Here is a 13,238-nt window from a genome sequence, read left to right on the forward strand (position 1 = left end):
AGTAACCCCGGCCTTGTTGAAGGAGGGGTACCTTGATTATCACCTGCTGGAAGTACAGCTTGTGAATTGCCGCCAGTACTACCTCCCTTTCTCCGAGGGCAGCAGGCAAGCCTGATTTGAGGTAACGGCGAGGGGGAGTCGCCTCGAACTCCAGCTTGTATCCCTGTGATACTACTTGCAGAACCCAGGGATCCACCTGTGAGCGAGCCCACTGGTCGCTGAAGTTCCCGAGACGCGCCCCCACCGCACCTGGCTCCACCTGTGGAGCCCCAGCGTCATGCGGTGGACTCAGAGGAAGCGGGGGAAGCTTTTTGATCCTGGGAACTGGCTGTCTGGTGCAGCTTTTTCCCTCTTCACTTGTCTCTGTGCAGAAAGGAAGCGCCTTTGACCCGCTTGCTTTTCTGAAACCGAAAGGACTGTTCCTGATAATACGGTGCTTTCTTAGGCTGTGAGGGAATCTGAGGTAAAAAAAATTTCTTCCCAGCTGTTGCTGTGGATACGAGGTCCCAGAGACCATCCCCAAACAATTCCTCACCCTTATAAGGCAGAATCTCCATGTGCCTTTTAAAATCAGCATCACCTGTCCACTGCCGGGTCCCTAATACCCTCCTGGCAGAATGGACATTGCATTAATTCTGGATGCCAGCCGGCAAATATCCCTCTGTGCATCCCTCATATATAAGACGTCTTTAATATGCTCTATGGTTAGCAAAATAATATCCCTGTCTAACAGGGTAACAGACCACGCTGCAGCAGCACTACACCTCCATGCTGAGGCAATTGCAGGTCTCAGTATAGTACCTGAGTGTGTATATACAGACTTCAGGATAGCCTCCTGCTTTTTTAAGCAGGCTCCTTCAAGGTGGCCGTATCCTTAGACGGCAGTGCCACCTTTTTTGACAAACGTGTAAGCGCCTTATCCACCCTAGGGGATATCTCCCCACGTGACCTATCCTCTGGCGGGAAAGGGTACGCCATCAGTAACTTTTTAGAAAATAAGAATTTACTCACCGGTAATTCTATTTCTCGTAGTCCGTAGTGGATGCTGGGAACTCCGTAAGGACCAAGGGGGATAGCGGCTCCGCAGGAGACTGGGCACAAAAGTAAAGCTTTAGGACTACCTGGTGTGCACTGGCTCCTCCCCCTATGACCCTCCTCCAAGCCTCAGTTAGATTTTTGTGCCCGACCGAGAAGGGTGCACACTAGGGGCTCTCCTGAGCTCTTAGTGAAAGTTTAGTTTTAGGTTTTTTATTTTCAGTGAGACCTGCTGGCAACAGGCTCACTGCATCGAGGGACTAAGGGGAGAAGAAGCGAACTCACCTGCTTGCAGAGTGGATTGGGCTTCTTAGGCTACTGGACACCATTAGCTCCAGAGGGACCGAACACAGGCCCAGCCTCGGAGTCCGGTCCCAGAGCCGCGCCGCCGGACCCCTTACAGAGCCAGAAGCAAGAAGAGGTCCGGAAAATCGGCGGCAGAAGACATCTTTTCTTCACCAAGGTAGCGCACAGCACTGCAGCTGTGCGCCATTGCTCCTCAGCACACTTCACACTCCGGTCACTGAGGGTGCAGGGCGCTAGGGGGGGCGCCCTGAGCAGCAATAGAAACACCTTGGCTGGCGAAAATACATCACATATAGCCCCCAGGGCTATATGGATGAATTTTAACCCCTGCCAGATTCCACATAAAAGCGGGAGAAAAGGCCGCCGAGAAGGGGGCGGAGCCTATCTCCTCAGCACACAGGCGCCATTTTCCCTCACAGCTCCGCTGGAAGGACGTCTCCCTGACTCTCCCCTGCAGTCCTGCACTACAGAAACAGGGTAAAAAAGAGAAGGGGGCACTAATTGGCGTAATATTAACAAATAGCAGCTATAAGGGGGGAAAACACTTATTTAAGGTTATCCCTGTATATATATAGCGCTCTGGTGTGTGCTGGCATACTCTCCCTCTGTCTCCCCAAAGGGCTAGTGGGGTCCTGTCCTCTGTCAGAGCATTCCCTGTGTGTGTGCTGTGTGTCGGTACGCTGTGTCGACATGTATGAGGAGGAAAATGATGTGGAGGCGGAGCAATTGCCTATAATAGAGATGTCACCCCCTAGGGAGTCGACACCTGAGTGGATGATCTTATGGAAGGAATTACGTGACAGTGTCAGCTCTTTGCAAAAGACAGTTGACGACATGAGACAGCCGGCTACTCAGCTTGTGCCTGTCCAGGCGTCTCAAAAGCCATCAGGGGCTCTAAAACGCCCGTTACCTCAGATGGTAGATACAGACGTCGACACGGATACTGACTCCAGTGTCGACGGGGAAGAGACAAACGTGACTTCCAATAGGGCCACACGTTACATGATTGAGGCAATGAAAAATGTTTTACATATTTCTGATAATACCAGTACCACTAAAAAGGGTATTATGTTCGGTGAGAAAAAACTACCTGTAGTTTTTCCTGAATCTGAGGAATTAAATGAGGTGTGTGATGAAGCACAGTATCTTAACTGAGGCTTGGAGGAGGGTCATAAGGGGAGGAGCCAGTGCACACCAGGTAGTCCTAAAGCTTTACTTTTGTGCCCAGTCTCCTGCGGAGCCGCTATCCCCCTTGGTCCTTACGGAGTTCCCAGCATCCACTAGGACGTCAGAGAAATTACCAGTTTCTTATCGGGGGAACCCACGCTTCTTCACACACTTCATTCATTCATCTGATGGGGGAACAAAACACTGGCTGCTTTTTCTCCCCACACATAAAACCCCTTTTTAGTGGTACTTGGGTTAATGTCAGAAATGTGTAACACATTTTTTATTGCCGAGATCATGTAACGGATGTTCTAGTGGATTGTGTATATGTCTCAACCTCGTCGACACTGGAGTCAGACTCCGTGTCGACATCTGTGTCTGCCATCTGAGGTAGCGGGCGTTTTTGAGCCCCAGATGGCCTTTGAGACGCCTGGGCAGCCACGGGCTGAGAAGCCGGCTGTCCCACAGCTGTTACGTCATCCAGCCTTTTATGTAAGGAGTTGACACTGTCGGTTAATACCTTACACCTATCCATCCACTCTGGTGTCGGCCCCACAGGGGGCAACATCACATTTATCGGCATCTGCTCCGCCTCCACGTAACCTTCCTCATCAAACATGTCGACACAGCCGTACCGACACACCGCACACACACAGGGAATGCTCTGACTGAGGACAGGACCTCACAAAGTCCTTTGGGGAGACAGAGAGAGAGTATGCCAGCACACACCAGAGCGCTATATAATGCAGGGATTCACACTACCCACAGTGATTTTTCCCTTATAGCTGCTATAATACACAATTTTGCGCCTAAATTTAGTGCCCCCCCTCTCTTTTTAACCCTTTGAGCCTGAAAAATACAGGGGAGAGCCTGGGGAGCTGTCTTCCAGCTGCACTGTGAAGAAAATGGCGCCAGTGTGCTGAGGGAGATAGCCCCGCCCCTTTTTCGGCGGACTTCTCCCGCTTTTATTAAATTAATGTGGCAGGGGTATTTTACACATATATAGCCTAGTAGGCTATATTATGTGTGTTTGCCACCTGTAAGGTACTCAAATTGCTGCCCAGGGCGCCCCCCCCCCCCAGCGCCCTGCACCCATAGTGACCGGAGTGTGCGGTGTGCACAGGGAGCAATGGCGCACAGCTGCAGTGCTGTGCGCTACCTTAATGAAGACAGGAGTCTTCAGCCGCCGATTTTGAGGAAGATCTTCTTGCTTCTGGCTCTGCAAGGGGGACGGCGGCGAGGCTCCGGGACCGGACGATCATGGACGGGCCCAGTGTTCGATCCCTCTGGAGCTAATGGTGTCCAGTAGCCTAAGAATCCCAAGCTAGCTGCAAGCAGGTAGGTTCGCTTCTCTCCCCTAAGTCCCTCGTAGCAGTGAGTCTGTTGCCAGCAGATCTCACTGAAAATAAAAAACCTAAAATATACTTTCTTTTTCTAGGAGCTCAGGAGAGCCCCTAGTGTGCATCCAGCTCAGCCGGGCACAAAATTCTAACTGAGGTCTGGAGGAGTGTCATAGTGGGAGGAGCCAGTGCACACCAGGTAGTCCTAAAAGCTTTCTTTAGTTGTGCCCAGTCTCCTGCAGAGCCGCTATACCCCATGGTCCTTACGGAGTTCCCAGCATCCACTAGGACGTCAGAGAAAAGCTAATTTATTTATTATTTATTTATTAGCAGTTTCTTATATAGCGCAGCATATTCCATTGCGCTTTACAATTAGAACAACAGTTATAGAACAAAACTGGGCAAAGACAGACAGACAGACAGAGGTAGGAAGGCGCTGCTCGCAAGCTTACAATCTATAGGGAAATAGGCATTGATAAACAAGGATAGATGCTACCTGTTACATAATGGTTCCCCAGATTGCTAGGTTCTTAATGGGTTGTATGATATGATCACCCAGCAATGTTGAAAGACAAAATGTGAGGTTATGTGGGACTGTACAGAGAGGATGTAATTAGATAGGGAAGCATTGAAGGTTGTGTGTGTGGGTCTGAAATTTGGTAGGCTTGTCTGAAGAGATGAGTTTTCAGGGAACGTTTAAAGGTTTGGAGACTAGAGGAGAGTCTTATTATGCGTGGGAGTGCATTCCACAGAGTGGGTGAACCCGGGTAAAGTCCTGTAATTTTGAGTGGGAACAGGTAATACTTGTGGATGAGAGACGCAGATCTTGGGCAGAGCAGAGAGGTCTGGTAGGGAGATATTTTGAGATGAGTGAAGAGATGTATGTTGGTGCAGTTTGGTTAATAGCCTTGTACGTAAGTAAAAGTATTTTATATTTGACACGGTAGAATACCGGTAACCAATGGAGGGACAGACAGAGCGGATCAGCAGATGAAGAACGTCTGGCGAGGAAGATTAGCCTCGCAGCTGCATTTAAAATGGATTGAAGTGGTGAAAGCCTATGTTTGGGAAGACCAGTAAGGAGAAAATTACAATAATCAATGCGGGAGAGGATGAGTGCATGGATTAGAGTTTTTGCAGTGTCTTGTGTAAGATCAGGGCGTATTTTGGATATGTTTTTAAGGTGCATGTAACATGATTTAGAGACAGATTGAATGTGTGGAACAAAGGACAGTTCAGAGTCAAGGGTGACACCTAGGCAACGAGCTTGTGGGGTAGGGTGGATAGTTGCATTGTCAACAGTTATGGAGATATCAGGTTGGTAACTACCCTTAGCTGGTGGGAAAATAATTACAGGTTGAGTATCCCTTATCCAAAATGCTTGGGACCAGAGGTATTTTGGATATGGGATTTTTCCGTATTTTGGAATAATTGCATACCATAATGAGATATCATGGTGATGGGACCTAAGTCTAAGCACAGATTGCATTTATGTTTCATATACACCATATACACACAGCCTGAAGATCATTTTAGCCAATATTTTTTATAACTTTGTGCATTAAACAAAGTGTCTCTACATTCACACAATTCATTTATGTTTCATATACACCTTATACACACAACCTGAAGGTCATTTTATACAATATTTTTAATAACTTTGTGTATTAAACAAAGTTTGTGTACATTGTGCCATCAAAAAACAAAGGTTTCACTATCTCACTCTCACTCAAAAAAGTCCGTATTTCGGAATATTCCGTATTTCGGAATATTTGGATATGGGATACTCAACCTGTAATTCTGTTTTGGAAATGTAGAGTTTGAGGTGGCGAGATGACATCCAAGATGAAATGTCAGACAGGCATCCAGTGACACGAGCCAATACAGATGGTGACAAATCTGGGGAGGATAGGTAGATCTGAGTATCATCAGCGTACAAATGACACTGAAATCCGAAGGAGCCGATTAGTTTACCAATAGAGGAGGTATAGATAGCTAAGTTTTCTCCCAATTTATTTCAGCACTTCTCAGCACTTTTTTGTCAAAGTCACTTTATTCACTAAAAAACACTTTGACACTAAGTCACTTTATAATTATCTCTGCACTAGTAGGCGCTTTGTACAAATCTTGACTCCACAAATGTATATATATATACACAGTGGTCAAAGTAGGAATTTGGAAGTGAGGGTATGGAAATTGAAAAGGGTAGTGTCCACCCCAGGGTGTACTGTTGCGCACGTGGCGAAAATGGGTGTGGCCAATCACAAGGGGTGTGTCCTTTACAGGCACTGGATGAGAGGGAAGACACATGGTGGAGGAAGGACGGAGGGGGGCGGGGGCATTGGGTGAGAGGGGGGATGCAGGGTGGGAGGTGGGATAGGAACAGAGGAAGAGTGGGAACGCAGGATGGGAGAGGGGGGATGCAGGGTGTGAGAGGACGCAGGGTAAGAGAGTGCAGGATGTGAGTAGGATGGAGGAAGATGTGGTTTCTGGGTGGGAGAGAAAACGCAGGGTGAGTGGCGTGTAGGGTGGGAGAGGACACTGGGTGAGAGTGGCGTGCAGGGTTGGAGAGGACGCAGGGTGAGACTGGGGTGCAGGGTGGGAGAGGGCGCAGGGTGAGAGGGGTGCAGTGAGAGAGTACGCAGGGTGAAAGTGGCGTACAGGGTGGGAGAGGATACAGGGTGCGAGTGGCGGATGCAGGGTGGAAGAGGGACACACTGGGGATTGTAATTTATTAAAGCCTGCTGCCTACCATTCCGCAGCGGTAGGTACAGGGGCTCTGGCGGCAGCAGTGACGATAGCCAGGCGCACCACACATGGACGCCCGGCGGGGCTCCGGCGGCAGCAGGGACAAGAGACAAACCACGTGGGCGTCTGGCAGGACCCCGGCGGCGGCAGGGAAGGAGAGAGCCGGGTGAACCGCACGTGGGTGCAGGGCGGGGACAGGAGCCGCATCTGTAAGTGCAGCAGGCTGGCCACTTCCGCAGCCTCCTGCTGCACTCTTTTTCATTAACAAAACCCAGTGCTGGTATGCCATACTGCCGCATATCGGCCCACTTCGACCACTATATCTATCTATCTCTCTATACACATACACACACACACACACACACACACACACACACACACGTTAGAAGACTACACTGCAAGGAAAGACCACTTCAGCTATTTGAACAGCAACCCCCAGCAAGCCCTGCCACTGCTTCATGTGCAGAAGTAAATAGGAAGATGAGAAGGCAGCTCTAGAACAGTTTAAATCTCTGCTTGTACAATTGGGTCTGTTCCTGTCTGGGGGGTATGAGAAATAGGCCATACAGTGCATCCAGAAAGTATTCACAGTGCTTAACTTTTTTTTCACATTTTGTTATGTTACAGCCTTATTCCAAAGTGTAATAAATTCATTTTTTTCCTCAAAATTCTACACACAATACCCCATAATGACAACGTGAAAAAAGTTTTTCTGAAATTTTTGCAACCTTATTACAAATAAAAAACTAAGAAATCACATGTACATAAGTATTCACAGCCTTTGCTCAATACATTCCTCTTTGCAGCACCTCTCAAGCTCCATCAGGTTGGATGGGAAGCGTCAGTGCACAGCCATTTACAGATCTCTCCAGAGATGTTCATTCAGATTCAAGTCTGGGCTCTGGCTGGGCCACTCGAGGACATTCACAGAATTGTCCTGAAGCCACTCCTTTTATATCTTCCCTGTATGCTTAAGGTTGTTGTCCTGCTAAAAGATGAACCGTCGCCCCACTCTGAGGTCAGGTGCGCTCTGGAGCAGGTTTTCATACAGGATATCGCTGTACATTGCTGCATTCATCTTTCCCTCTATCCTGACTAGTCTCCCAGTTCTGCTACTGAAAAACATCCCCACAGCACGATGCTGCCACCACCATGATTCACTGTAGGGGTGGTATTGGCTTGGTGATGAGCGGTGCCTGGTTTCCCTCAAACATGGCGCCTGGCATTCACGCCAAAGAGTTCAATCTTTGTCTCATCAGACCAGAGAATTTTGTTTCTCATAGTCTGAAAGTCCTTCAGGTGCATTTTGTCAAACTCCAGGTGCTTTTTACCAAGGAGTGGCTTCCGTCTGGCCAGTCTACCATAAAGGCCTGATTGGTGGATTGCTGCAGAGATTGTTGTCCTTCTGGAAGGTTCTCGTCTCTCCACAGAGGAATGCTGTAGCTCTGACAGAGTGACCATCAGGTTCTTGGTCATCTCCATGACTAGGGCCCTTCTCCCCCGATCGATCAGTTTAGACAGCCAGCCAGCTCTAGGAAGTGTCCTGATAATTACAAACTTTTTCCATTTACGGATGATGGAGGCCACTGTGCTCATTGGGGCCTTCAAAGCAGCAGATGCTTTTCTGTACCCTTCCCCAGATTTGTGCCTCAAGACAATCCTGTCTCCGAGGTCTACAGACAATTCCTTTGACTTCATGCTTGGTTTGTGCTCAGACATGCACTGTCAAGTATGGGACCTTATATAGACAGGTGTACCTTCCCAAATCATGTCCAATCAACTGAATTTACCACAGGTGGACTCCAGTTAAGCTGTAGGAACATCTCAAGGATGATCAGTGGAAACAGGATGCACCTGAGCTCAATTTTGAGCTTCATGGCAAAGGCTGTGACTACTTATGTACATGTGATTTCTTAGTTTTTTATTTTTAATACATTTGCAAAAATCTCAAAAAAAAACTGTAGAATTTTGAGGGAAAAATTTATTTATTCCATTTTGGAATAAGGTTGTAACATAACAAAATGTGGAAAAAGAGAAGCGCTGTATGTTCTTTGCTCAATCTCGCCAAATGCTCTGCAGACTGATTTTGACCGTGAACTGCCTCCTGCATTCACTATGATAAGCACAGTGACTGACAATCAAAGGATGAGTCAGGAGGCGTCACCTGTATCTCCTCCTCTCCCACAGTTACTCACCGAAATCATGTGGGATTGGACATCCGACAAATGAGCCAGAGTTGGGCCCATCACTGCACTTCATGCAGCATCACCATGAAAAAAGGACAAAGTGTAAAAAGTCTCTGCACTGGAAATTAAAATGCAGTTCACTCTAAGCTGTGGTATCAGCAATCCTAAATCAGCTGCCTTTGTTTCTCAGCGACAGCTATACGTAATATGATGAAGCCAATGTTACTAACTCAGATAGGTTTTACTCCATGTATCCATCTTCCTTTCTCTAGTGAGCTTACCTGAGCAAGTGCTGGTGAGTGTGCTCTAACAGAGGGGGCAGCAGCAAAATCTGGCAGGTAAGAGCTGGCAGGTAGTGATACAGGAAGAGCGTTTTCTCCATTAAGAAGAAAGGAAAGTAATTCACCGCCCACCCTCCGAGACACAACGCCCCGACCAGCTGGAAGGAGTGCCAGTAACCTGCAGACCAAACAAACAGCAAGATAAATGTATGTAGACTGAGTGATTGACATACAGTTAACCGAATGATGATGACACATGAACTGCAAGTTTATATAAAGATTTGATTATGGCTGTATAGTCACCAATGTCCTATTCAGACCTTGTGGAATGTCGTAGACTGCTCTGCGTCGGCGCAGCAAGTAATAAAGGAACAGCACTGCATATAAGACGACACCAACGTTTGCAGAATACCAAATGACGGGGTTACCCAGGAGCTGGATCTGAGCCTGTTGAGCATAGAGATGTACAAATAAGTAGGGATCAGTATGACATTTGTACCAGATATGTTTACAGGGGTTATTCCCAAAAACTGGGTCTCAGGACAAGTGTGCCTTCATTTTCTAAACTGTTCTAGAAAAGTAACTGAGAAGTTGATTGGTCGCTAGGGATTCCATCTTTTCTCCCGTGCATCAGTTTTATTACATAGCCCGCCATTTAGTTTCTTATATGAGCACAGATCCAGTATGCAAAGACAACATGTAGCATTAATAGATCTTACCAAATGATAAACACAATGAAAGACATTAATGAAAATTTGAACTGTGCAAAAAATGTAAAGTGACCCCAAAGCAACCAGCTTATTGTTATTTTCTGACCTGTACTAGTGATGGGACGCCCTTGAAAAGTCTTCTGTTGACTATCAAGTGATGCTACTGATATATGTCTACCAACTGTAGTAAGACATCTGCTAATGCGGTGGAACCTAAATTGGGGAATGAGACATGCAGAAAATTGGGGAGAGAAGAAGGGTTTCCTCTTCAGCCACCTAAGGGATGCAGCCCCCTGTTGGTGTCCACCACTAACAGGAAGTTGGGCAACAAAACTATGTCTATATTTCCATAGCACCTACTAGGCACAGTCAGTTTTACAGACACACAGGAGGATCCTTGATGTCTCTTATTGTATGTCACTTATTCCTGACCCCTGGGGCTCTATTCAATTGCGGGTGGTGTGCCGTTGCAATGGCATGGAGACTGCCGCAATGGCATAGCAACTCTCCCCAATTTCACAGATTTTTGTTCACACCGCCTTATAGCTGTGACTGAAATACACAATCTTGACGCTACCGTAAGTGCAGCATATGCGATTTAAATCGCGGACATCACCCGCAATTGAATCAACCTGGAATGTGAGGTATGATTTTTGTCCTGCCATCCCATACATGCCATAGGTTGCTACCTCTGGTTAGGGAATTTCCACATCCCACTGTGGTGCAAAGCTAGTGCTTGGGCCTTTATTCTTGTGGAAAGTAAGTTTTTAGATGGAACCTTGTAGCTTTTATTGCTTTTTTTTTTTTGAAGAAGAAGAACATAAAAAAGGAAGAAGATCCATGACAAAAAATAAGAATTTACTCACCGGTAATTCTATTTCTCGTAGTCCGTAGTGGATGCTGGGGACTCCGTAAGGACCATGGGGAATAGCGGGCTCCGCAGGAGACTGGGCACAACTAAGAAAGAAATAGGACTACCTGGTGTGCACTGGCTCCTCCCTCTATGCCCCTCCTCCAGACCTCAGTTAGGAAACTGTGCCCGGAAGAGCTGACACAATAAGGAAGGATTTGAAATCCCGGGTAAGACTCATACCAGCCACACCAATCACACCGTACAACTCGTGATACTATATCCAGTTAACAGTATGAACAACAACTGAGCCTCACGAACAGATGGCTCATAACAATAACCCTTTTAGTTAAGCAATAACTATATACAAGTTTTGCAGACAATCCGCACTTGGGATGGGCGCCCAGCATCCACTACGGACTACGAGAAATAGAATTACCGGTGAGTAAATTCTTATTTTCTCTGACGTCCTAGTGGATGCTGGGGACTCCGTAAGGACCATGGGGATTATACCAAAGCTCCCAAACGGGCGGGAGAGTGCGGATGACTCTGCAGCACCGAATGAGCAAACTCTAGGTCCTCCTCAGCCAGGGTATCAAACTTGTAGAATTTAGCAAATGTGTTTGAACCCGACCAAGTAGCAGCTCGGCAAAGTTGTAAAGCCGAGACCCCTCGGGCAGCCGCCCAAGAAGAGCCCACTTTCCTCGTGGAATGGGCTTTTACAGATTTAGGATGCGGCAGTCCAGCCGCAGAATGTGCAAGTTGAATCGTACTACAGATCCAGCGAGCAATAGACTGCTTTGAAGCAGGAGCACCCAGCTTGTTGGGCGCATACAGGATAAATAGCGAGTCAGTTTTCCTGACTCCAGCCGTCCTGAAAACATAGATTTTCAGGGCCCTGACTACGTCTAGCAACTTGGAATCCTCCAAGTCCTTAGTAGCCGCAGGCACCACAATAGGTTGGTTCAAATGAAAATCTGATACCACCTTAGGAAGAAATTGGGGACAAGTCCTCAATTCCGCCCTATCCATATGGAAAATCAGATAAGGGCTTTTACATGACAAAGCCGCCAATTCTGACACACGCCTGGCCGAAGCCAAGGCCAACAGCATGACCACTTTCCACGTGAGATATTTTAGTTCCACGGTTTTAAGTGGCTCAAACCAATGTGACTTAAGGAAATCCAAAACCACGTTGAGATCCCAAGGTGCCACTGGGGGCACAAAAGGGGACTGAATATGCAGCACTCCTTTAACAAACGTCTGAACTTCATGCAGTGAAGCCAGTTCTTTTTGGAAGAAAATCGACAGAGCCGAAATCTGGACCTTAATGGAACCTAATTTGAGGCCCATAGTCACCCCTGACTGTAGGAAGTGCAGAAATGGACCCAGCTGAAATTCCTCCGTTGGGGCCCTTCTGGCCTCACACCACGCAACATATTTTCGCCATATGCGGTGATAATGGTTTGCGGTTACCTCCTTCCTAGCTTTAATCAGCGTAGGGATGACTTCCTCCGGAATGCCCTTTTCCTTCAGGATCCTGCGTTCAACCGCCATGCCGTCAAACGCAGTCGCGGTAAGTCTTGGAACAGACAGGGTCCCTGCTGCAGCAGGTCCTGTCTGAGCGGCAGAGGCCATGGTTCCTCTGATATCATTTCTTGAAGTTCTGGGTACCAAGCTCTTCTTGGCCAATCCGGAACAATGATTATAGTTCTTACTCTTCTCCTTCTTATTATCCTCAGTACCTTGGGTATGAGAGGAAGAGGAGGGAACACATAAACCGACTGGTACACCCACGGTGTCACTAAAGCGTCCACAGCTATCGCCTGAGGGTCCCTTGACCTGGCGCAATATCTTTTTAGCTTTTTGTTGAGGCGGGACGCCATCATGTCCACCTGTGGCCTTTCCCACCGGTGTACAATCATTTGGAAGACTTCTGGATGAAGTCCCCACTCTCCCGGGTGGAGGTCGTGACTGCTGAGAAAGTCTGCTTCCCAGTTGTCCACTCCCGGAATGAACACTGCTGACAGTGCGAACACATGATTTTCCGCCCATCGGAGAATCCTTGTGGCTTCTGCCATCGCCATCCTGCTTCTTGTGCCGCCCTGTCGGTTTACATGGGCGACCGCCGTGATGTTGTCTGACTGGATCAGCACCGGCTGGTGTTGAAGCAGGGGTCTTGCCTGACTTAGGGCATTGTAAATGGCCCTTAGTTCCAGAATATTTATGTGTAGGGAAGTCTCCTGACTCGACCATTGTCCCTGGAAGTTTCTTCCCTGTGTGACTGCCCCCCAACCTCAAAGGCTGGCATCCGTGGTCACCAGGATCCAGTCCTGTATGCCGAATCTGCGGCCCTCTAGAAGATGAGCACTCTGCAGCCACCACAGCAGCGACACCCTGGCCCTTGGAGACAAGGTTTCTCAGCTGATGCATCTGAAGATGCGATCCGGACCACTTGTCCAACAGATCCCACTGAAAGATCCTTGCATGGAACCTTCCGAATGGAATTGCTTCGTAAGAAGCCACCATCTTTCCCAGGACTCGCGTGCAGTGGTGCACCGACACCTGTTTTGGTTTTAGGAGGTCTCTGACTAGAGATGACAACTCCTTGGCCT

The 13,238-nt window shown here is 47.8% G+C and overlaps 1 protein-coding gene across 4 annotated transcripts in view; it reads right to left on the reverse strand.

Moving 5' to 3' along the window:
* POMT1 (protein O-mannosyltransferase 1) overlaps window positions 1-13,238 on the reverse strand; it is a 191,574-nt gene that overhangs the window by 32,879 nt on the left and 145,457 nt on the right. For all 4 annotated transcript variants that reach the window (XM_063936870.1, XM_063936871.1, XM_063936868.1 and 1 more), the window contains 2 exons: window positions 9,384-9,510; window positions 9,064-9,241 (listed from right to left, as the gene is read on the reverse strand). In XM_063936870.1, the coding sequence (XP_063792940.1) occupies window positions 9,064-9,241; window positions 9,384-9,510 (305 nt within the window). The remainder of the gene's footprint in view (window positions 1-9,063; window positions 9,242-9,383; window positions 9,511-13,238) is intronic.

The sequence above is a fragment of the Pseudophryne corroboree genome, chromosome 8, assembly GCF_028390025.1.
Source record: "Pseudophryne corroboree isolate aPseCor3 chromosome 8, aPseCor3.hap2, whole genome shotgun sequence".
Classification (NCBI taxonomy): Eukaryota; Metazoa; Chordata; class Amphibia; order Anura; family Myobatrachidae; genus Pseudophryne; species Pseudophryne corroboree.